Below are 25,522 nucleotides of genomic sequence, written 5' to 3'. Positions count from 1 at the left end.
TCCCTGGGTTGCAGGAGGGAAAGGCCACCCACTCCAGTATTCTGGCCTGGAGAATTTCATGGACTGTATAGTCCATGGCGTCACAAAGAGTTGGACATGACTGAACGACTTTCACTTCACTTCACTTCACAATTGAGGAACAGTCAAAAGAAGAGTCACATAAGGTGAGGTCTGGAAAGGTTCCTAGTGAAGAGCTTCCATGCCCTCTTCCTGTGGTGTCGCAGCACATCACCGTCCTGGTATGTGAAGGTACTCACCAACCAGAGGGCTTCACCAAGCTTCAGTGTCCAGAATTTTCATTTGTTGTTCAGTCACTGTCATGTCTTATTCTTTGTGACCCCATGGACTGCAGCAATCCAAGCTTCCCTGTCCATCCCTGTCTCTTGGAGTTTGCTCAAAGTCATGTCCATTGGGTTTTCATTGGGGTTTCATTATGTAGGTATACTCCATTAAATCTTGGCCACTTGATTGAACTTGATCTATAACTGTCCCTTTTTTGCCTAGGGGTCACACTGGCTCAAAAGTCCAAATCCTGTGTTGGCATGGGTGGTCTTTCTGGTGACCAGGCCCCTGCCTCACCCCTTCCTTATCCACCAGCTAACAAGGGGACCCATGGAAGTCACCTAATTAGCATAGCAAACATACTCCTGTTACTTAGGAAATTCCAAGGGTTTCAAAATTTCCATGCCAGAAATCCAGGACAAAAATTAGACACAATTTTTATTATATAATGTGGTATTTTAGAGTTAGGAATTTAAAAAATTAATTCAAATTACTTATTTAGAAATGGTTGATGAAAGCATGTCTTTTGTTTTTGAAAATAATATTTCCATATTAATCTCTCTTTAACTTCTAAACCAGAACATCTTCAACAAAAATTGAAATTGCTACCCCACATTCTGTAACTATTTATTTTATATATTTAGGTATTCCCAGTTCCAAAAGGAGTACAGCTTAGATGAAGTGATGACGTCTCGAAAAATTTTTGACTTTTTGACAGTCTTACAATGTTGGTAAGAAAAACACATTTTAATATTTAATAGAAGTACTATCCCGTCTCCCCGACTCCCACCCCTTGGGTAAACCTTAGGCTCTGTATCTGGATATATCTGTGTCTGTACGTGCTTTTATAGAATTCCTGTGTATAGAACTCCTAAGTATAGTCCTTACACTGGAGTGAGCACCCTTACTTTCTGTTTTTGTCTAGAGACAGGCTGTCTTTTCTCTTCGAATATTATATATTTTACTTCCTTCTCTCATGCCTTTCACCTACTCTGTTCTAATAGTGTTTATTCATTTAAATGCAACTTGGGACAGTGGAAACCAAAGATTTTTCCCTTGATCATTTCATTTCCTCTGTTGTATATTTCTACTGTAGGAAATTTTACTCAATTGTAGTAACTAAGAATAAAGGTAAAACAAGAAAAAAGTTGTAGCTCTAATAATGATAGCAGCCCCATCTTGAAAATTGCTTGACATTATCTGTCTCCTAGAAAACTGAATTAATATTGCATAGCTCCCACCTATGTTTAATAATCACCTGGGTGTGTCCTGGAGATCCTGGCTGGGATGCAAATGAACAAGTGGTGTTCGTTTTGATCTGCTGCAGTATAAAGATCTGCCCATTTTTAAAGTACAACTCAACTCAGAGAGAGCTTTCCTGATAGCTCAGTTGGTAAAGAATCCACGTGCAATGCAGGAGACCCTGGTTCAATTCCTGGGTCGAGAAGTTCTGCTGGAGAAGGGATAGGCTACCCACTCCAGTATTCTTGGGCTTCCCTTGTGGCTCAGCGGGTAAAGAATCGGCCTGCAATGTGGGAGACCTGGGTTTGATCCCTGGGTTGGGAAGATCCCCTGAAGAAGGGAAAGGCTACCCACTCCAATATTCTGGCCTGGAGAATTCCAAGAACTGTACAGTCCATGGGGTCCCAAAGAGTTGGACATGACTGAGTGACTTTCACTTTCACTTTCAATTCAGAGAAAGCTTCTTGTATTTGCTACCTTCTTTCACAGCCTGCTGTAAGGAGAAGGCCTATTTTGAGATCAGTTCAGTTCAGTCACTCAGTCATGTCCTACTCTTTGCAACCCCGTGGACTGCAGCACACCAGGCTTCCCTGTCCATCACCAACTTCCAGAACTTACTAAAACTCATTTCCATCGAGTTGGTGATGCCATCCAACTATCTCATCCTCTGTAGTCCCCTTCTCCTCCCACCTTCAATCTTTCCCAGCATCAGGGTCTTTTCCAATGAGTCAGTTCTTCACATTAGGTGGCCAAAGTGGGAGTTTCAGCTTCAGCATCATTCCTTCCAATGAATATTCAGGACTGATTTCCTTTACAATTGACTGGTTTTATCTCCTTTCAGTCCAAGGGACTCTCAAGAGTCTTCTCCAACACCACAGTTCAAAAGCATCAATTCTTCGGCATTCAGCTTCCTTTATAGTCCAATTCTCACATCTGCACATGACTACTGGAAAAACCATAGCTTTGACTAGATGGATTTGTTGGCAATATGCTTTTTTTTAATATGCTGTCTAGGTGGACTTCCCTGGTGGCTCAGACGGTTAAGCGTCTGTCTACAACGTGGGAGACCTGGGTTCGATCCCTCGGTTGGGAAGTTCCCTGGAGAAGGAAATGGCAATCCACTCCAGTACTATTGCCTGGAAAATCCCATGGACAGAGGAGTCTGGTAGGCTAAGTCCATGGGGTCGCAAAGAGTCAGACATGACTGAGCGATCTTCACCGTAATCATTGCTGTCTAGGTTGGTCATAGCTTTTCTTCCAAGAAGCAAGTGCCTTTTAATTTCATGGCTGCAGTCACCATCTGCAGTGATTTTGGAGCCTAAGAAAATAAGTCTGTCACTGTTTCCACTGTTTCCCCATCTATTTCCCATGAAGTGATGGGACTGGATGCCATGATCCTCGTTTTTTGAATGTTGAGTTTCAAGCCAGCTTTTTCACCCTCCTCTTTCACTTTCATCAAGAGGCTCTTTAGTTCCTCTTTGCTTTCTGCCATAAGGGTGGTGTCATCTGCATATCTGAGGTTATTGATATTTCTCCCGGCAATCTTGATTCCTGCTTGTGTTTCATCTAGCCCAGCATTTCTCATAATGTACTCTGCATATAAATTAAATAAGCAGGATGACAATATACAGCCTTGATGTACTCCTTCCAATTTGGAGCCAGTGTGTTGTTCCATGTCCAGTTCTAACTGTTGCTTCTTGACCTGCTTACAGATTTCTCAGGAGGCGGGTCAGGTGGTCTGGTATTCCCCTTTCTTGAAGAATTTTTCACAGTCTGTTGTGATCCACGCAGTAAATGGCTTGGCTTAGTCAATAAAACAGAAGTAGATGTTTTTTTTGAAACTCTTGCTTTATCGATGATCCAGCAGAGGTTGGCAATTTGATCTCTGGTTCCTCTGCCTTTTCTAAATTCAGCTTGAACATCTGGAAGTTCATGGTTCATGTATTACTGAAGCCTGGCTTGGAGAATCTTGAGCATTACTTTGCTAGTGTGTGAGATGTGTGCAATTGTGTGGTAGTTTGGGCATTCTTTGGTATTGCCTTTCTTTGGGATTGGAATGAAAACTGTCCTTTTCCAGTCCTGTGGCCACTGATGAGTTTTCCAAATTTGCTGGCATATGGAGTGCAGCACTTTCACAGCATCATCTTTTAGGATTGAAATAGCTCAACTGGAATTCCATCACCTCCACTAGCTTTGTTCGTAGTGATGCTTCCTACGGCCCACTTGACTTCACATTCCAGGATGTCTGGCTCTAGGTGAGTGACCACACCATCGTGATTATCTTGGTTGTGAAGATCTTTTTTGTATAGTTCTTCTGTGTTTTCTTGCCATCTCTTCTTAATATCATCTGCTTTTGTTAGGTCCACACCATTTCTGTCCTTTATTGTGCCCATCTTTGCATGAAATGTTCCCTTGGTATCTCTAATTTTCTTGAAGAGATCTCTAGTGTTTCCCATTCTATTATTTTCCTCTATTTCTTTGCACTGATCACTGAGGAAGGCTTTCTTATCTCTCCTTAAGTAGATCACAAAAGTCTTAACCAAACCATGGATTTTCTGGTATCTCCTATTCCATCATTTCCCATTTTTCAAAAGGATTTCAGGACTGATTATTTGAGAGAGAACAAAGTTGGAGCTAGTTAGGCCTAGAGTAAAATCTTTATTGTATTAGCTTAGAAATAACATTGTGGACTCCTCAGAAGTCACCAGAAAATACCTTGTGTGTCTGCAAAGGCAAACCTGGAATTCTTTGCAGTAAGAACTTTTGGGGAGAGACCCATAGAGTCTAAGCAGTGATCGGCAGCCTTTAAGTTCTTGCTAGAGGTTCAATCTTCAGATGAGAAGCATGTGTAATTTTTAACTACGGGTATTACTAGGACAGTCCAGTGACCAGCAAGCATCCTCTCCCTGCCTGTCTTTCCACATTGTAAGAACTCCTAGTCTGAAATCCTAGGATTGAAGTGAACAGGATATCAATAACCATTTTACCTCCTCTTAGTCCCACTTCAGATGGTGCTGCCGCAGCAATTTTGGCTAGTGAAGCATTTGTACAGAAGCATAACCTGAAACCCAAAGCTGTGGAAATTTTGGCTCAAGAGATGGTGACTGATATGCCAAGCTCATTTGAAGGAAAAAGCATTATTAAAATGGTGTGTCTCAGGTTCTGTTTTATTAATCAGTTGAGGGATTTCTTTTTAAAAGTTTAAAGTGACATCATGTCATCAGCTCTGAAAGTTTATTTACTTGAAAAAAATTGGTCTAGAAAATTTAGTATTGTAACCCATCATTTAAGAATCTAAGGGAAAATCACTTATGAGAACATATGGACTTCTAACTAGTGTTCTATTTTAAAAAATTATGGAATGATTAAATATGCCCAGAACTCCAGTCTTATAGAATTAAAAAAAAAAAAAAAAACAAGGATGTTTTGAGGAACTTTTTGACCCTTAGCACTTTAAAAATTCTGACTGCAGATTGAGTACAAAATGGAGGAAGTAAAAAAAATGAGAATTCTGAGCCAGAACTCTAGGTTGAATATTTGAAGATACATACATATATACATATAAAAATATGCATTGTGTACACACATATATGTAAGTAAGCATATGGTTTACATTAGAGTTTATAAAATGATTTTATAATAAGTCTTTGAATTTTAAAATGTTTCTATAAGTTCCCCAAGATAGGGTATGGTAGAGGTAGAACTTAGGTTTTTCCAATTGTAGTACATTTTCCATTATATCACAATTTTATTGCTTGGAAAAGAGTTGAGTTTGCATGTTAAAGGGTGTTAAAAGCATGAATATTGGAAAAATGATTTGAATCCTACATGATCTTCTGTTGATAAAAGAAGATTATTTACTTTCATGTAGAAATTCACCCATATTTTTCAGTGAATCATAATAGTCTCTTGATAAATCTCTTCAGTCTACCACAACTGTATATTGTGGTTTAACAGAGTTTTGTAACAGCACTGGATATGGCATGAGGAATTATAAATCCTTTTTATATATCTGATTTAAAATTCTATTCTTTATAGTACAGAATTTAATGTATATGTCCATTGTCTCTCCTGGATATTTTATTTGGACTTTCTGTATAATATAGAATTAACTGAGATTTCAACATTTATGGACAATCCTTAACTGTAAAGGTTATACATATATTAATCTTTTATAATCCTTACATGAAAGTCCCTGTTTTGATACCTTTAATTTATTTATATATGATTTTGGTTTTAGGTTGGTTTTGATATGAGTAAAGAAGCTGCCAGAAGGTGCTATGAGAAATCTGGCCTGAGACCAAGTGATATTGACGTAATAGAACTTCACGATTGCTTTTCTGCCAATGAACTTATTACTTACGAAGCACTGGGACTGTGTCCAGAAGGTAATATCTCTGATGAGGTGCAGATTAACTTACTACATTTCACTAAGAAAATTTCACGTTCATCATCGAAACAAAATAATTCACTAATTGCTTTCCCTTCTATGTTGGCTCTGCCACACTGTGCTAAGTGAATGTAAGCTCTCTTAATGCTGGACTTTAAGAATTGTAGTTTTGGACAGTACCAAACAAGATGACAGAATATATAAATGGTTTAATTTATGTAAATCAAGGGTACTTGTAATACACTGTTAAGTAAAAAAAAAAAAGAAAAATCACTTATGTAATTATAGGTATTTCAGATGTGTTTGAACAAAGACCTGCAGAAGGGAAAATGAGAAGACTAGTTGGTGGGATCTGGAGATTTTTTTTGTTTGTTTCTAAAGTGGTTGTACCATTTTCCACTACTACTAACAGTATGTGAGATTTTACTTGCTTCATGTTCTTATCAACAGTTGATGTGATCAGTTTTTAAAATTTGAATCATTTAAGAGACTATATACTGATGTTTTAATTTTCATTTTAATTTGCTTATCCCTGATTACTAATGATGTTGAGCATCTTTTCTTGTGTTTGTTGATATTTCATGTATCTTTTGTGAAGTGTTTGTTCAGATCTTTTGCCTTTTGATTACTGGGTTAGTTTTCTTCTTTATTATGTTGTAAAATTTATATATATTCTGGATACAAGTAATGTATCTGATATATGTGGGCTGTGAACTTTTTCTCCCAGTCTGTGACTTGTCTATTGTTTTTTTATTTTTGGCTGTTCTAGGTCTTTATTACTGCACTTGCTGTCTTTTTGTTTTATTAATGATGTCTCTTGCAGGACAAATTTAAAACATTTTGATTATCTGTTACATATATTTTAATCAATTTTTAAAGATTTATTTTTTAATGGAAGGATAGTTGCTTTATAGAATTTTATTGTTTTCTGTCAAACATCAACATGAATCAGCCATATGTGTACATGTATCCCCTCCTTCTTGAACCTTTCTCCCATCTCCCTCCTCATCCCACCCCTCTAGGTTGATACAGAGCCCCTATTTGAGTTCCCTGAGACATAGCAAATTCTCATGGGCTATCTATTTTACATATGGTAAGGTAAGTTTCCATGTTACTCGCTCCATGCATCTCACCCTCTCCTCCCCTCTCCCTGTGTTCATAAATCTGTTCTCTATGTCTGTTTCTCCGTTGCTGCCTTGCAAATAAATTCAATGGTACCATCTTTCTAGATTCCACATATATGCGTTATTATATGATATTTATCTTTCTATTTCTGAATTACTTCACTCTGTATAATAGGCTCTAGGTTCATCCACCAATTAGAACTGACTCAAATGCATTCCTTTTTATGGCTGAGTAATATTCCATTGTGTATATGTACCACAACTTCTTTATCCATTCATCTGTTGATGGACATCTAGGCTGCTTCTGTGTTCTAGTTATAATAAATAGTGCTGCAGTGAACATTGGGTACCTGTGTCTTTTTCAATTTTGATTTCCTCTGGGTGTATGCCTAGGAGTGGGATTTCTGGATCATATGGTGGTTTTATTCCTAGTTTTTTAAGGAATCTCCATACCATCTTCCAAAGTGACTGTATCAGTTTATATTCCCACCAACAGTGCAAGATGGTTCCCTTTTCTCCACACCCTCTCCAGCATTTATTGTTTGTAGACTTTTTGATGATGGCCATTCTATCTGGTGTGAGGTGATATCCCATTGTAGTTTTGATTTGCATTTCTCAAATAATGAGAGATGTTGAGCATCTTTTCATGTGTTTGTTACCATCTGTATGTCTTCTTTGGAGAAATGTCTGTTTAGGTCTTTCCCCACTTTTTGATTAGGTTGTTTGTATTCCTGGTATTGAGTTGTATGAGCTGCTTATATATTTTGAAAATTAATCCTTTGTCAGTTGTTTCATTTGCTCTTATTTTCTCCCATTCTGAGAGTTGTCTTTTTATCTTGTTTATAGTTTCCTTTGTTGTGCAAAAGCTTTTAAGTTAATTAGGTCTCACTTGTTTACTTTTGTTTTTATTTCCATTACTCTAGGAGGTGGGTCATAGAGGATTTTGCTTTGATTTATGTCATTTATGATTTATGTCAGTGTTCTGCTTATGTTTTCCTCTTAAGAGTTTTATAGTTTCTTGTCTTACATTCAGGTCTTTAATCCATTTTGAGTTTATCTTTGTGTATGGTGTTAGAAGTGCTCTAATTTCATTCTTTTACATGTAGCTGTCCAGTTTTTCCAGCACCATTTATTGAAGAGTCTGTCTTTGCCCCATTGTATATTCTTGCCTCCTTTTTCAAAAATAAGGTACTTATAGGTGCATGGGTTTATTTCTGGGCTTTCTATTTTGTTCCATTGGTCTATATTTCTATTCTTGTGCCAGTACCATACTGTCTTGATGACTGTAGCTTTGTAGTATAATCTGAAGTCAGGAAGGTTGATTCCTCCAGCTCCATTCTTCTTTCTCAAGATTGCTTTGGCTATTTGAGATCGTTTGTGTTTTCATATGAATTGTGAAATATTTTGTTCTAGTTCTGTGAAAAATGCCATTGGTAATTTGATAGGGATTGCATTGAATCTATAGATTGTGTTTGGTAGTATAGTCATTTTCACAAAATTGTAGTCATTTTCACAAGATTGATTCTTCCTACCCAGGAATGTGGAAATCTCTCCATCTGTTTATGTCATCTTTGATTTCTTTCATCAGTGTCTTAAAATTTTCTGTGTACAGCTCTTTTGTCTCCTTAGGTAGGTTTATTCCTAGATATTTTATTCTTTTGTTGCAATGGTGAATGGGATTGATGCCTTAATTTCTCTTTCTTATTTTTCATTGTTAGTATATGGGAATGCAAGTAATTTCTGTGTATTGATTTTGTATCCTGTGACTTTGCTAAATTCACTTTAATCAACTTTTTAATGGTTCAGGCTTTTTATATTCTAAGAAACTCATCTACCCCAAGATTGTAAAGATTATCTTCTGTTTTTATTCTAGGGTTTCTATAGTTTTAATTTTACTTTGAAGTATATGATCTATTTTGAGTCAGTTCTTATGTTTGGTATAAGATAAAGGTTGATACTGTTCTTTTTATTCCTATACTCAACCATTTATTGGAATGACTTTTCTCTCCATTGAATTGCTTTGGCAGCTTTGTCAAAAATTGCCATATACATGAAGATCCATTTTTAGATTCTATCTTCTGTTCCATTGATCTCCATGTCTATCTTTCACCAATATCAAATTATTTTTGGCTACTATGTTTATTCTACTCTACTATATTAGATGGGATAAGTTCTCCACCTTTGTTCTTTTTAGAAATCATTTTGCATGTTTTAGGTCCTTTGCATCACCATGTACATATCAGAATTAATTTGTCAATTTCTATAAAGTAAAAAGCTTGTTGGAATTTTCATTGTGATTTTATTGAGTCTTGCATCTGTGATTTTATTGAGTCTTCCCATCACTTCATGGCAAATAGATGGGAAACAATGGAAACAATGGATATTCTTGGGTTCCAAAATCACTGTAGATGGTGACTGCAGCCATGAATTTAAAATATGCTTGCTCCTTGGAAGAAAAGCTATGACCAACCTAGACAGCATATTAAAAAGCAGAGATACTACTTTGCCAACAAAGGTCTGTCTAGTCAAAGCTATGGTTTTTCCAGTAGTCATATATGGATGTGAGAGCTGGACAATAAAAAAGACTGAGTGCCAAAGAAATGATGCTTTTGAACTGTGGTGTTGGAGAAGACTCTTGAGAGTCCCTTGGACCGCAAGGAGATCCAACCAGTCAATCCTAAAGGAGATCAGTCCTGGGTGTTCATTGGAAGGACTGATGCTGAAGCCAAAACTCCAATAGTTTGGCCACCTCATGCGAAGAGTTGACTCATTAGAAAAGACCCTGATGCTGGGAAAGATTGAGGGCAGGAGGAGTAGGGGACAACAGAGGATGAGATGGCTAGATGGCATATCTGACTTGATGGGCATGAATTTGAACAAGCTCTGGGAGTTGGTGATAGACAGGGAAGCCTGGCATTCTGTAGTCCACAGGGTCACAAAGACTCAGACACGATTGAGCGACTGTACTGAACTGAGCTAGATTAATTTAGAGAGAATTGTCATCTTAACAGTGTTAACTCTTTAAACCATTATATGTGTATATCTCCTTTAGCTTCTAACAGGATGCTTCTTGTTTTCAGTATAGGTCTTTTGTTAGGTTTTATTCCTTGGAATTAAAATTCCAATGATTTTTGGTGTATTTTAACCTTCATTTCCCAATATCTGCTGATAGTATGAAAGAATGCAATTGATTTGAAAAAAGGTTGAAAACTGTGACTTTGCTAAATCCATTTATTCTGATAGTTATTTTCCAGATTATGAGTGATTTTTCTATGTAAACAATCATGCCATTTGCCAATGACAGTTTTACATCTTCCTTTCTGATATTTTTTTTTTTTTCTTACCTTACTGCAATGACTGTGAGCTTTAGTATCATATTGAATAGAAGTAGTGAAAGTGGTCATCATTACCTTGGTCCTGATCTCAGGGGATACAATTTTATCTTTCACCATTATGTGTGTTAGACACAGTTTTTTTGTTTGTTTGTTTGTTTTGTTTTTGTTTTTGGCTGTTGTTGATGCCATTTATCATGTTGAGAAAGTTACCTACTGTTCTTTGTTTGCTGAGTTTTTTTTTTTTTAAATCATGAAGGGGTGTTGGATTTTAAAAATTCTTCTACATCTATTAAAATGATCATATGGGTTTTTCCTTTGTTTTGTTGACATGAATTACATTGATTGATTTCAAATGTTAAATTAAGCTTGTGTTTCTGGGATTAATTTTACTTGGTCATATTATTTAACCTTTTAATATATTGTTAGATTCAGTTTACTAGCATTTTGTGAATAATATTTGCTTATATATTCATGAAGTATATTTATCTATAGTTTTCTTTTCCTAGTTGTTTTATGCTGATCCCTGAAAATAAATTGAGTAGTGGTCGCTCATTCTATATTTTCTAAAATTGTTTGTATAAATTAATGTTACTTCTTCTTTGACTATTTCATAGAATTTACTGGTATAATCACGTAGTTTAAAGTTTTCTTTGGCAGTATGTTTTCAACAAATTAATATTTATTAATAGAGACAGACATATTTATATTTTTTGTTTCTTCCTGTGTCTATTAATTTTGGCAAGATACCTTTTTTCAAAAAAGTTGTTTATTTCATTTAAGTAGTCAGATTTGTCAGCTGAAGTTGTTCAGAGTGTTCTGTTTTTATTCTTTTAATTTCTATAGAATCCATGGTTACTTTTTTTTATTCCTGATGTTGATGTTTTTTGTTCTTTATCCTTTTTTTCCTTCATCTGCCTACCTAGAGGTTTGCCACTTTTGTTGAGCTTTAGCAAGATTTGGCTTTTGACTTTGTTGTTGTCTTTTTCCCCCTCTACTTCACTGATTTCTGCTTTTCATTATTTCCTTCCTTTAATTTACTTTGGGTTTACTTGACTTTTTTTTTTAAGTTTCTTATGACAGATGATTTATTTTAGATCTTTCTCCATTTCTAATGTAGTATGTAAAGCTATGTTTTTCTCTGAGCAGTATGTTAGCTGCATTCCACAGATATTTTTAAAAATTTATTTATTTATTTTAATTGGAGGCTAATTGGAGTACAGTATTGTAGTGCTTTTTGCCATACATTGACATGAATTAACCATGGGTATACATGTGTCCCCCATCCTGAACCCCTCCCACCTCCCTCCGCATCCCATCCCTCAGGGTCTCCCAATGCCCCAGCCCTGAGCTCCCTGTCTCATGCATTGAACCTGGACTGGCAATCCATTTCACATATAGTAATATACATGTTTCAGTGCATTTCTCTCAAATCATCCCACCCTCGCCTTCTCCCACAGAATCCAATAGTCTGTTCTTTACATCTGTGTCTCTTTTGCTGTCTCACATATAGGGTCATCATTACCATCTTTCTAACTTGCACATATATGCGTTAATATACTGTATTGGTGTTTTTCTTTCTGACTTACTTCACTTTGTATAATAGGCTCCAGTTTCATCCACCTCATTAGAACTGATTCAAATGCTTTCTTTTTAATAGCTGAGTAATAGTCCATCCAACTAAAAAGCCTCTTGATAAAAGTGAAAGAGGAGAGTGAAAAAGTTGGCTTAAAGCTCAACATTCAGAAAACTAAGATCATGGCATCTGGTCCCATCACTTCATGGGAAATAGATGGGGAAACAGTGGAAACAGTGTCAGACTTTATTGTTCTGGGCTCCAAAATCACTGCAGATGGTGACTGCAGCCATGAAATTAAAAGACACTTACTCCTTGGAAGGAAAGTTATGACCAACCTAGATAGCATATTCAAAAGCAGAGACATTATTTTGCCAATAAAGGTCTGTCTAGTCAAGGTTATGGTTTTTCCAGTAGTCATGTATGGATGTGAGAATTGGACTGTGAAGAAAGCTGAGCACCGAAGAATTGATGCTTTTGAACTGTGGTGTTGGAGAAGACTCTTGGGAGTCCCTTGGACTGCAAGGAGATCCAACCGGTCCATTCTAAAGGAGATCAGTCCTGGGTGTTCTTTGGAAGGACTGATGCTAAAGCTGAAACTCCATTACTTTGGCCACCTCATTCAAAGAGTTGACTCATTGGAAAAGACTCTGATGCTGGGAGGGATTGGGGCAGGAGGAGAAAGCGACAACAGAGGATGAGATGGCTGGATGGCATCACTGACTCGATGGACGTGAGTTTGAGTGAACTTCCGGAGTTGGTGATGGACAGGGAGGCCTGGCGTGCTGCAATTCATGGGGTCACAGAGTCGGACACGACTGAGCGACTGAACTGAACTGAATAGTCCATCATGTATATGTACCACAGCTTTCTTATCCATTCATCTGCTGATGGACATCTAGGTTGCTTCCATGTCCTAGCTATTGTAAACAGTGATGCAGGTAACATTGGGGTACACGTATCTCTTTCAATTCTGGTTTCCTCGGTGTGTATGCCCAGCAGTGGGATTGCTGGGTTGTATGTCAGTTCTATTTCCAGTTTTTTAGGGAATCTCCACACTGTTCTCTATAGTGGCTATACTAGTTTGCATTCCCACCAACAGTGTAAGAGGGTTCTCTTTTCTCCATACCTTCTCCAGCATTTATTATTTCTACAAAAGGTCCACAGGTTTTTAATATCCATTGTCATTTAGTTCAAAATATTTAAAATGTCTCTTTAATGTCTAATTTTGTCTTTGACCTGTAAACTATTTAGAGATGAGTTGTTTTGTATCTAAATATTTCGATTTTTCATAGGTATCTTATTGCTTTCTATTGTAATTTTGTTGTAGTCAGAGATTATGCTTTATTTGGTTTTGATCCTTTTAAATTAGTTGAAATTTATTTTATGGCTCAGCACATGGTATATACTGGTGAACTTACATGTACTTGAAAAACAATGGTGATTTCAAGATTGTTAGATGTAGTGTTCTATATGTGTCAGTTAAATCAAGATGATTGATAGGACTTTTCAGATCTTCTGTGTCTCCACTAATTTATTAGATGTGCTCTATCACTTGCTGAGAGAGGGGTGTTAGAATCTCATATTGTAGTTGTACTACAGTTGTGGAGTTATCTCTTTTTTTAATTTTATCAATTTTTGCTTTTTTTATTTTGAGGCTCTGCTATTTATGGTTTTTACATCTTCCTGATGAGGTTTTTTTTTTTTTTTTCATTATCAAGTATTCTACTTTATCTCTGGTTATATTCTTTGTCTAGAAGTCTCTTTTATCTGACTAACATAGCCATGTCAGCCTTCTTATGCAGCAACCAGAGAAAAAGCTGTGCAGCAGCAAAGATCCAGCACAACCAAAAATAAATATATAAATAAATGATTGTGTGTATGTTAGTCACTTAGTCATGTCTGACTCTTTGTGACCCCATGGACTCTGGCCTGCTAGGCTCCTCTCTCCGTGGAATTCTCCAGGCAAGAATACTGGAGTGGGTTGCTGTTTCCTTCTCCAGGGAATCTTCCCAACCCAGGGATCAAACCCAGGTTTCCTGCACTGCAGGCAGATTCTTTATGGTCTGAACTACCATCAAAAGCTATTAGATGCCTCTGGTAGCATCACCATGACCATTATCATCATTATTTGGACACATTTCACCTCTCATTACCAGAAATATCATCTGGAAGAATATTTTATACTATGCATGCATTATTGTTTACTCCTTAACCACCTGGATGAATGACCACAGAATTGATAAGAATGTTGAGGCTGCCAAGCATGTGATGTAATTTTTTTTCTTTAAGCTTACATTCACAGATGTAAGCTGCAGATGGTGACTGCAGCCATGAAATTAAAAGACGCTTACTCCTTGGAAGGAAAGTTATGACCAACCTAGATAGCATGTTGAAGAGCAGAGACATTACTTTGCCAACAAAGGCCCATCTAGTCAAGGCTATGGTTTTTCCTGTGGTCATGTATGGATGTGAGAGTTGGACTGTGAAGAAGGCTGAGCGCTGAAGAATTGATGCTTTTGAACTGTGGTGTTGGAGAAGACTCTTGAGAGTCCCTTGGACTGCAAGGACATCCAACCAGTCCGTTCTGAAGGAGATCAGCCCTGGGATTTCTTTGGAAGGACTGATGCTAAAGCTGAAACTCCCATTACTTGGGCCACCTCATGCGAAGAGTTGACTCATTGGAAAAGACTCTGATGCTGGGAGGGATTGGGGGCAGGAGGAGAAGGGGACGACAGAGGATGAGATGGCTGGATGGCATCACTGACTCGATGGATTTGAGTCTGGGTGAACTCCGGGAGTTGGTGATGGACAGGGAGGCCTGGCGTGCTGTGATTCATGGGGTCGCAAAGAGTCGGACGCGACTGAGCGACTGAACTGAACTGAACTGAACTGATGCTTAACAGTGTTTTCAGCCATTTTATTTCATGAAAGTGCTCTTTTTTTCTCTCTCTCTCCCCTCTCCCCACTGTTGTTTACTAAGAATATTTCTATATCATGTAATGTACAGTTGAAAATGGAAATGAATACATTTTGGCAAAATTATGAATTTTTAAACCTAGTATTATTTTATTGTGTCTATTTCAATGTTTTTCTTATGATTCTCTGAATCTCTGTTATATTAAGAGCAATTTTGGAAGCAGAGAGCTCTTAGGAACTAATAGGAGCTTTGTTTCATGCAGGAAATGTTCTGAAAATATAAGCCTTTAATACCCAATATTTATTACCTCACTTTTAGAAGTGTGCATGTCAGTTTGATGTTAGTTTGAGCCATCAAGAAATGTTTGGTCCAAGAAATTCTTGGCTATCCATAAGTTAAAAAAAAAACATATCATTTATCCCAATGTTATTTTTTACATTTATTTTTCCTTCTGTAGGTCAAGGTGGAAAACTGGTTGAAAGAGGAGATAATACTTATGGAGGAAAGTGGGTCATAAATCCTAGTGGCGGATTAATTTCAAAGGGGCACCCACTTGGAGCTACAGGTAATGATACACATAGATTTCATAATTTTTAAATCATTTTTGGCATAAGTGTGAATGATTTGGTCATTGATTTAAGTGAATGATTTTATTCTCTGATTTTGGTATGCAGTGTTTTAAATGACTATTTAACTATGATATTTTCAATTTTTGTTAAGTATAGTATAGTTCAAAAATCTTGATTAATTGTTGAGAATTTGAATTAGTTGAAACTCTAAGTTCAACAAAAGGCATATTTAAAAGTCTGATTATTCTAAAATAGGTGTACAACTTAATTAACAAGATGTTTCCAAATAGGGATACTGCTAGATCTGCTAGATAGGATCATCTGAAATAAGCACATTATATACGTATAGTTGCATATGTGGTTGGTGTTGTATAGAAATTTTTATAGAAAGTTATAAGAATTTTACTGTGGCTCTACTACTAACTGGCCATATGACTCTTTTGATTAATTTTCAGTTGTTAATGATTAGTCAGTCACTCTGACTCTTAGTTTCCTTAATTGTTAAATGAAGAAATTGTACAAAGTGGTTTCCAAAATAGCTTAGCACTAAAATTCTGAGATTTATTTTATGAAGACAGGTAAGTTTTGTATTTTTTTTATATTGTCTTATGTATTAAGTAAAATTGTATAAATTATCAGAAATTCCAAAATAGAGAAGAATTAGAATTCATAGTGTATTTATTTCAGCAATTAATTTTGGTTTATTTCTATTTATCACTCAAATTAGGTAATCTTATAAACTAGTAACAAAAATGAGTGTACATTGATAGAGTGTACATTGATAGAAATAGGTAGACAGGCACATACAATTGTAGTATAATATGCCACTTTTTGTTTTCTATTCTGTCTGTTCTTTGATTCTTTTCTCTCTTTCATACTATCTTGTTATTAACTAAATATTTTTTAGTATTTTATTTTCTCTCTTCTATTGAATTGTTTCCTTTTCTCATTTTTTTAGTGTTTGCTCTAGGATTTACAACATGCATCTTTAATTTACCATGGTCTACCTTCAAATAATGTCATAAAATTTCACTTATAGGAATTTTTCTAACAGCATATTTCCATATACCCTGATACTGTGCGCTATTATTATCATACATTTACTTCTGAGTGTATTATAAAACCCCACACTATACTATTACTATTATTATTGCTTTAAATAGTTTAATATGTTTAAAATATCTTTAAAAGTAATCTAAAAATGAGGTGAATGAGAGTGATGTTACTAAGAGTGGCAGAATAACAACATCTGAAAATACTCTCTGTTACAAAATTACCAAGAACACTTGCAAAAATTGTCAAGATCAACTTTTTCAGTTGATTAATTAACAAAGGCTTACAACAGTCTGAGCAACATTTATTAAAAAGAAGTCAACAGCTCTGTCTGTAAGAACAGCAAGCTTTGTGGCACTTTTTACTTGCTCTGATATCAGTCCTTTTCTCCAGCTCCATGGTAGCCTTGCAAACAAGAGCCTGCAGTCATGGTGAAAACTAGCAGATTACCCAGCACTAGAGAAGGCAAAATTGAGCTGAAGTTCTTTCAAAGCCCCATACTTAGAGGCTTGTCATTATTTGACCTGTCTGGAAGTTCTCTGGTAAACCATTCTCAAAAAGCTTGCCTTTGTGTAACCCAAAGAGAACATGCCCAATGCAAACAGTATTTTCCTCAGAGTGATTTGTCAAAAACAATCAGCAACAACTGTTTAACAACGTAGTTGCTTAAGATGTCAAAAACAGATGGAGCAAACAACAAATTAAACACTCCCACCCCAAAAAAAAGCTTAAAAGGAAAGCTGGTGAATGAGTTGTCCATTTTGTTGTTGTTCAGTTGTGTCCAACTTTTTGTGACCCAATGGACTGCAGCATGCCAGGCTTCCCTGTACTTCACTATCTCTTGGAGTTTGCTCAGACTCATTTCCATTGACTCAATGATGCCATCCAACCATCTCATCTTCTGTTGCCCCCTTCTCTTCATGCCCTCAAGCTTTCCCAGCATCAGGATCTTTTCCAGTGAGTCAGCACTTGGCATCAGGTGTCCAAAGTATTGGAGCCTCAGATTCAGCATCAGTCCTTCCAATGAATATCCATGATTGACTTCCTTTATGATTGATTGGTTTGATCTCCTTGTAGTCCAAGGGACTCTCAAGACTCTTCTCCAGTACCATAGTTTGAAACCATAAATTCTTTGGCACTCAGCCTTCTTTATCATCCCATTCTCACATCCATACATGATTACTGGAAAAACCGTAGCTTTGACTATATGGACCTTTGTTGGCAAAGTGATGTCTCTACATTTTTTTAAATTTATTTTTTTATTGAAGGATAATTGCTTTACAGAATTTTGTTGTTTTCTGTCAAACCTCAAGAAGAATCAGCCATAGGTATACATATATCCCCTCCCTATTGAACCTCCCTCCCATATCCCTCCCCATCTCACCCCTCTAGGTTGATATAGAGCCCCTGTTTGAGTTTCCTGAGCCATACAGCAAATTCCCATTGGCTATCTTTTTTACATATGATAATGTCAGTTTCCATGTTACTCTTTCCATATATCTCACCCTCTCCTCCCCTCTCCCCTGTCCATAAGTCTATTCTCTATGTCTGTTTCTCCACTGCTGCCCTGTAAATAAATTCTTCAGTACCATTTTTCTAGGTTCCGTATATCTGTGTTAGAATACAGTATTTATCTTTCTCTTTCTGATTCACTTTACTCTGTATAATAGGTTCTGAGTTCATCCATCTCATCAGAACTGACTCAGATGCGTTCCTTTTTATGGCTGAGTAATGTTGCATTGTGTATATCTACCACAATTTCTTTATCCATTCATCTGTTGATTGACATCTAGGTTGCTTCCATGTTCTAGCTATTGTAAATAGTGCTGTAATAAACAATGGGATACATGTGTCTTTTTCAACCCTGGTTTCCTCAGGGTATATGACTAGGAGTGGGATTACTGGGTCATATGGTGGGTTTTATTCCTAGTTTTTTAAGGAATCTTCATACTGTCTTCCATAGTGACTATATCAATTTACATTCCCACCAACAGTGCAAAAGGGTTCCCTTTTCTCCACATCTTCTCCAGCATTTATCGTTTGTAGGCTTTTTGATGATGGCCATTCTGACTCGTGTGAGGTGACATCTCACTGTGGTTTTGATTTGCACTTCTCAAATAATGAGTGATGTTGAGCATCTTTTATGTGTTTGTTAGCCATCTGTATGCCTTCTTTGGAGAAATCTCTGTTTAGGCCTTTTCCCCACTTTTTGATTAGGTTGTTTGTTTTCCTGGTATTGAGTTATATGAGCTGCTTGTATATTTTGAAAATTAATCCTTTGTCAGTTGTTTCATTTGCTGTTATTTTCTCCCATTCCAAAGGTTGTCTTTTCATCTTGCTTATAGTTTCCTTTGCTGTGCAAAAGCTTTGAGTTTAAGCAGGTCCCACTTGTTTACTTTTGTTCTTATTTCCTTTACTCTAGGAGGTGGGTCATAGAGGATCTTGCTTTGATTTATGTCGAGTGTTCTGCCTATGTTTTCCTCTAAGGGTTTTATAGTTTCTGTTCTTACATTTAGGTCTTTAATGCATTTTGAGTTTATCTTTGTGTATGGTGTTAGGAAGTGTTCTAACTTCCTAAGTGTTTCATTCTTTCACATGTAGCTGTCCAGTTTTCCCAGCACCATTTATTGAAGAGGCTGTCTTTGCCCCATTGTATATTCTTGCCTCCTTTGTGAAACATAAGGTACCCATAAGTTCATGGGTTTACTTCTGGGCTTTCTATTTTGTTCCATTGGTCTATGTTTCTGTTTTTGTGCCAGTACCATACTGTCTTAATGACTGTAGCTTTGTAGTATAATCTGAAGTCAGGAAGGTTGATTCCTCCAGCTCCGTTCTTCTTTCTCAAGATTACTTTGGCTATTTGGGATGTTTTGTGTTTCCATATGAATTGTGAAATTTTTTGTTCTAGTGTGAAAAATGCATTGGTAATTTGATAGGGATCACATTGAATCTGTAGATTGTGTTTGGTAGTATAGTCATTTTCACAAGATTGATTCTTCCTACCCAGAAACGTGGAAATCTCTCCATCTGTTTATGTCATCTTTGATTTCTTTCATCAGTGTCTTATAATTTTCTGTGTACAGTTCTTTTGTCTCCTTAGGTAAATTTATTCCTAGATATGTAATTTTTTTGTTTCAGTGGTGAATGGGATTGATACATTGATTTCTCTCTGATTTTTCATTGTTAGTATATGGAAATGCAAGTGATTTCTGTGTATTGATTGTGTATCCTGCAACTTTTATAAATTCATTGATTAGCTCTAGTAATTTTCTGATACTAGCTTTAGGGTTTTCTATGTACAGTATCATGTCATCTGCAAACTGAGAGCTTTACTTCTTCTTTTCCGATCTGGATTCCTTTTATTTGTTTTTATTCTCTGATCGCTGTAGCTAGGACTTCCAGAACTATGTTGAATAAAAGTGAACACCCTTGTTTTGTTCCTGATCTTAGGGGGAATGCTTTCAGTCTCACCATTGAGAATAATGTTTGCTGTAGGCTTATCATATATATCTTCTCTGGTGGCTCAAATGGTAAAGCATCTGCCTACAATGCAGGAGACCTGCGTCCGATCTCTGGGTTGGGAAGATCCTCTGGAGAAGGAAGTGGCACCCCACTCCAGTACTCTTGCCTGGAAAATCCCATGGATGGAGGAGCGTGGTAGGCTACAGTCCATGGGGCTGCAAAGAGTAGGACATGACTGAGTGACTTGCTTTCACTTTTCACTTTATCATATATAGCCTTTAATATGTTGAGGTAGGTTTCTTCTATGCCCATTTTTTGAAGAGTTTTAATCATAAATGGGTGCTGAATTTTGTCAAAGGCTTTTTCTGCATCTATTGAGATAATCATATGGTTTGTATCTTTCAATTTGTTAATATGGTGTATCACACTGATTGATTTGAGTATATTGAAGAATCCTTGCATTCCTGGAATAAACCGAACTTGATCATGGTGTATGAGCTTTTTGATGTGTTGCTGAATTCTATTTGCTAAAATTTTGTTGAGGATTTTTGTATCTATGTTCATCAGTGATATTGGCCTGAGTTTTCTTTTCTTGTATTGTCTTTGGTTTGGTATCAGGGTGATGGTGGCCTCGTAGAATCAGTTTGGAAGTGTTCCTTCCTCTGTAATTTTTTGAAGAGTTTTAGAAGAATAGCCATTAGCTCTTCTCTAAATGTGTAATAGATTTCTCCTCTGAAGCCATCTGGTCCTGGGCTTTTGTTTTTTGGGAAATTTTTGATCACATCTTCAATTTCCGGGCTTGTAATTGGGTTGTTCATAATTTCTGTTTTTTTCTGGTTCAGTCTTGGAAGATTGAACTTTTCTAAGAATCTGTCCATTTCTTCCAGGTTATCCATTTTATTGCCATATAGTTGTTCGTAATAGTCTCTTATAATCCTTTGTATTTCTGCATTGTCTGTTGTAACCTCTCCTTTTTCATTTGTAATTTTTTTGATTCGATTCTTCTCTTTTTTCTTGATGAGTCTGGCTAAAGTTTTGTCAATTTTGTTTATCTTCTCAAAGAACCAGGTTTTAGTTCTATTACTCTTTACTATTGTTTCTTTCATTTCTTTTTCATTTATTTCTGCTTGGATCTTTATGATTTCTCTCCTTCTACTTATTTATTTATTTATTTTTGTTCTTCTTTTTCCAGTTGTTTTAGTTGTCAAGTTATGCTATTTGATGCTTTTCTTTTTTCTTGAGGTAGGATTGAATTGCTATAAACTTCCCTCCTAGAACTGCTTTTGCTGCATCCCATAGGTTTTGAGTAGTTGTGTTTTCATTGTCATTTGTTCCTAGAAATTTTTTGATTTCCCTTTTAATTTCTTCAGTAACCTGTTGATTACTTAGAAACGTGTTGTTTAATCTCCACATGTTTGTGTTTCTTACAGTTTTTTTCTTGTAATTGATATCTAGTCTCATAGTATTGTGGTCGGAGAAGATGCTTGATATGATTTCAATTTTGTTAACTTTACTGAGGTTTGATTTGTGACCCAAGATGTGGTCTATCCTGAAGAATGTTCCATGTGCACTTGAGAAGAAGGTATATTCTTCTGCATTTGGATGGAATGTCCTGAAGAAATCAGTGAGATCCATCTCATCTAATGTATCATTTAAGACTTGTGTTTCCTTATTAATTTTCTGTTTTGATGATCTGTCCATTGGTGTGAGTGGGGTGTTAAAGTCTCCTATTATTGTATTATTGTCAATTTCTCCTTTTCTGTCTGTTAGTGTTTGTCTTATATATTGAGATGCTCCTGTGTTGGGTGCATAGATATTTACAATTGTTATGTCTTCCTCTTGGATTGATCCCTTTGTCACTATGTAGTTTCCTTCCTTATCTCTTGTGATCTTCTTTATTTTAAGGTCTATTTTGTCTGATATGAGGATTGCTACTTCAGCTTTCTTTTGCTTCCCATTTGCATGGAATATATTTTTCCATCCTCTCACTTTCAGTCTGCACATGTCTTGAGGTCTAAAGTGGGTTTCTTGTAGACAGCATATATACAGGTCTTGTTTTTGTATCCATTCAGGCAGTTTGTGTCTTTTGGTTGGAGTATTTAATGTATTTATATCTAAGGATTTAAAGTAATTATTGATATATATGTTCCTATTGCCATTTTCTTAATTGTTTGGGGTTTATTTTATAGATCTTTTTTCTTCTCTTGTATTTCTTGACTATATAAGTCCATTTAACATTTGGTGTAAAGTTGGTACTGAATTCTCTTAACCTTTGCTTGTCTGAAAAGCTTTTGATTTCTCCATCAATTTTGAATGAGATCCTTGCTGGGTACAGTAATCTTGGTTGTAGATTTTTCCCGTTCAGTACTTTACATATATCCTGCCATTCCTGCCAGAGCCTGCAGAGTTTCTCCTAAAAGATCAGCTGTTAAGTGTATGGGGTTTCCCTTGTATGTTACTTGTTGCTTCTCCCTTGCTGCTTTTAATATCTTTCTTTGTGTTTCGTCTTTGTTAGTTTGATTACTATGTGTCTTGGCATGTTTCTCATTGGGTTTATCCAGAATGGGACTCTTTGTGCCTCTTGGGCTTGATTGACTATTTCCTTTTCCATATTGGGGAAATTTTCAACTATAATCTCTTCAAAAATTTTCTCATACCCTTTCTTTTTCTTTTCTTCTTCTGGGACCCCTATTATTCGAATGTTGGTGTGGTTAATATTGTCCCAGAGGTCTCTGAGACTATCCTCAGTTTTTTTCATTCTTTTTACTTTATTCTGCTCTTCAGAAGTTATTTCCACCATTTTATCTTCCAGTTCACTGATTCGTTCTTCTGCTTCAGATATTCTGCTATTGATTCCTTTGAGCGACTTCACTTTCACTTTTCACTTTCGTGCATTGGAGAAGGAAATGGCAACCCACTCCAGTGTTCTTGCCTGGAGAATCCTGGGGAAAGAGGAGCCTGGTGGGCTGCCGTCTATGGGGTCGCATAGAGTTGGACACGACTGAAGCGACTTAGCAGCAGCAGCAGAGTATTTTTAATTTCAGTAATTGTGTTGTTTGTCTCTGCATGTTTATTCTTTAGTTGTTCTAGGTCTTTGTTAATTGATTCTTGCATTTTCTCCATTTTGCTTTCAAGGTTTTTAATCATCTTTACTATCATTCTGAATTCTTTTTCAGGTAGTTTGCCTATTTCCTCTTTATTCATTTGGACTTCTGTGTTTCTAGTTTGTTCCTTCATTTGTGTAGTGTTTCTCTGCCTTTTCATTATTATTATTTTTTAACTTATTGTGTTTGAGGTCTCCTTTTCCCAGGCTTCAAGGTTGAATTCTTTCTTCCTTTTGGTTTCTGCTGTCAAAGTTTGATCTAGTGGTTTGTATAAGCTTCTTATAAGGTGAGGTTTGTGCTGAGTTTTTGTTTGTTTGTTTTTCTTCTTATGGGCAAGACTGAGTGAGGTAGTAATCCTGTCTGCTGATGATTGGGTTTGTATTTTTGTTTTGTTTGTTGTTTAGATGAGGTGTGTAGTGCAGGGTGCTATTGGTGGTTGGGTGATGCCAGGTCTTGTATTACAGTGGTTTCCTTTGTGTGAATTCTCACTATTTAATACCTTCTAGGGTTAGTTCTCTGGTAATCTAGGGTCTTGGAGTCAGTGCTCCCACTCCAAAGTCTCAGGGCTTGATCTCTCTTCTCAGTCTCTCCACCAGCCCCCTCTGCATTCACACAACCAGTGTCTTCTTTTTAATAAACTGCCTAGATTCATCATAGCTTTTCTTCCAAGGAACAAGTGTCTTTTAATTTCATGGCTGCAGTCACTGACTGCAGTGATTTTGGAGCCCAAGAAAATAAAGTCTGTCACTCTTTCCATTGTTTCCCCATCTATTTGCCATGAAGTGATGGAACCGGATGTATCTTAGTTTTTTGAATGTTGTGTTTTAAGCCAGTTTTTTCACTCTCCTCTTTGATCTTCATCAAGAGGCTCCTTAGTTCTTCTTTGCTTTCTGCCATTAGGGTGGTGTGATCTGCATATCTGAGACTATTGATATTTCACTGAGCAGTCTTGATTCCAGCTTATGATACATCCAGTCTGGGATTTTGCATGATGTATTTTGCATATAAATTAAATAAGCAGAGTGACAATATACAGTCTTGATATACTCCTTTCTCAATTTTGAACCAGTCCATTGTTCCATGCCTAGTTCTCACTGTTGCTTCTGGACCTGCATACAGGTTTCTCAGGAGGAAGGTAAGGTGATCTGGTATTCCCATCTCTTTCAGAATTTTCCACAGTTTGTTGTGATCCACACAGTCAAAGGCTTTAGCATAGTCAATGAAGCAGAAGTAGATATTTTTCTGTAATTCCTTTGCTTTTCCTATGATTAATGGATATTGACAATTTGATCTCTGGTTCCTCTGCCTTTTCTAAATCCAGCTTTTACATCTGGAATTTCTCAGTTCACTTACTGTTGAAGCCTAGCTTGAAGGATTTTGAGCATTACCTTGCTAGCATGGGGAAGACTGAAGGCAAGAGAAGGGGATGACAGAAGATGAAATGGTTGGATGCATTGGTTGGATGGCATCACTGATTCAATGGACATAAGTTTGAGCAAACTCCAGGAGATAGTGAAGGACAGGGTAGCCTGGCATGCTGCAGTCTATGGGGTTTCAAAGAGGTGAACACAACTGAGCAACTGAACAACAACAAGGGGAGTGAGTGCAATTGTGCAGTAGTTTGAACATTCTTTGGCATTGCCTTTCTTCGGGATTGAAATGAAAACTGGCCTTTTCCAGTCCTATGACCACTGCTCAGTTTTCCAAATTTGCTGGCATCTTGAGTACAGCACTTTAACAGCATCATCTTTTACTATTTGAGCTCAGCTGTACTTCTGTCACCTCCACTAGCTTTGTTCATAGTAATGCTTCCTAAGGCCCACTTGACTTCACACTCCAGAATGTCTGGTATAGGTGAGTGATTACCCCATTGTGGTTATCTGGGTCATTAAGACACAATTCTTCTGTGTATTCTTTTCACTTCTTTTTAATATCTTCTGTTTCTGTTAGGTCTATACCATTTCTGTCCTTTATTGTGCCTGTCTTTGCATGAAATGTTCCCTTGGTATCTCTGATTTTCTTAAAGAGATCTCTAGTCTTTCCCATTCTATTGTTTTCCTTTATTTCTTTGCCTTGTTCACTTAAGAAGGCTTTTATCTCTTTGCTGTTCTTTGGAACACTGCATTCAGATGGGTATATCTTTCCTTTTCTCCTTTGCCTTTCACGTCTCTTCCTTTCTCAGCTATTTGTAAGGCCTTCTCAGACAACCATTTTGCTTGCTGCATTTCGTTTTCTTGGGGATGGTTTTGTTCACTGTCTCCTGTACAATGTTGCAAACTTCTGTCCAAAGTCTTCAGGCACTCTAAGTTGCTCAGTCATGTTTGACTCAGCGACCCCATGGACTAAAACCCACCAGGCTTCTCCATCCATGGGATTTTCCAGGCAAGAGTACTGGAGTGGGTTGCCATTGCCTTCTCCAAAATTTATTTTTCTTTTTGTTGAATTGTAAGAATTCTTTCTAGTCCTGT

General features: G+C 36.8%; 1 protein-coding gene across 4 annotated transcripts in view; it reads left to right on the top strand.

Moving 5' to 3' along the window:
* SCP2 (sterol carrier protein 2) overlaps positions 1–25,522 on the top strand; it is a 119,207-nt gene that overhangs the window by 46,605 nt on the left and 47,080 nt on the right. For 3 of the 4 annotated variants that reach the window (XM_024986990.2, XM_024986992.1, NM_001033990.3), the window contains 4 exon segments: positions 927–1,013; positions 4,522–4,672; positions 5,765–5,912; positions 15,324–15,431. In XM_024986990.2, the coding sequence (XP_024842758.1) occupies positions 927–1,013; positions 4,522–4,672; positions 5,765–5,912; positions 15,324–15,431 (494 nt within the window). 4 annotated transcript variants of the gene reach the window in all.

This window comes from Bos taurus, chromosome 3, assembly GCF_002263795.3.
Source record: "Bos taurus isolate L1 Dominette 01449 registration number 42190680 breed Hereford chromosome 3, ARS-UCD2.0, whole genome shotgun sequence".
NCBI lineage: Eukaryota > Metazoa > Chordata > Mammalia > Artiodactyla > Bovidae > Bos > Bos taurus.
The sequence above is the reverse complement of the archived record's forward strand: the minus strand, read 5'-3'. Positions and strand labels throughout refer to the sequence as shown.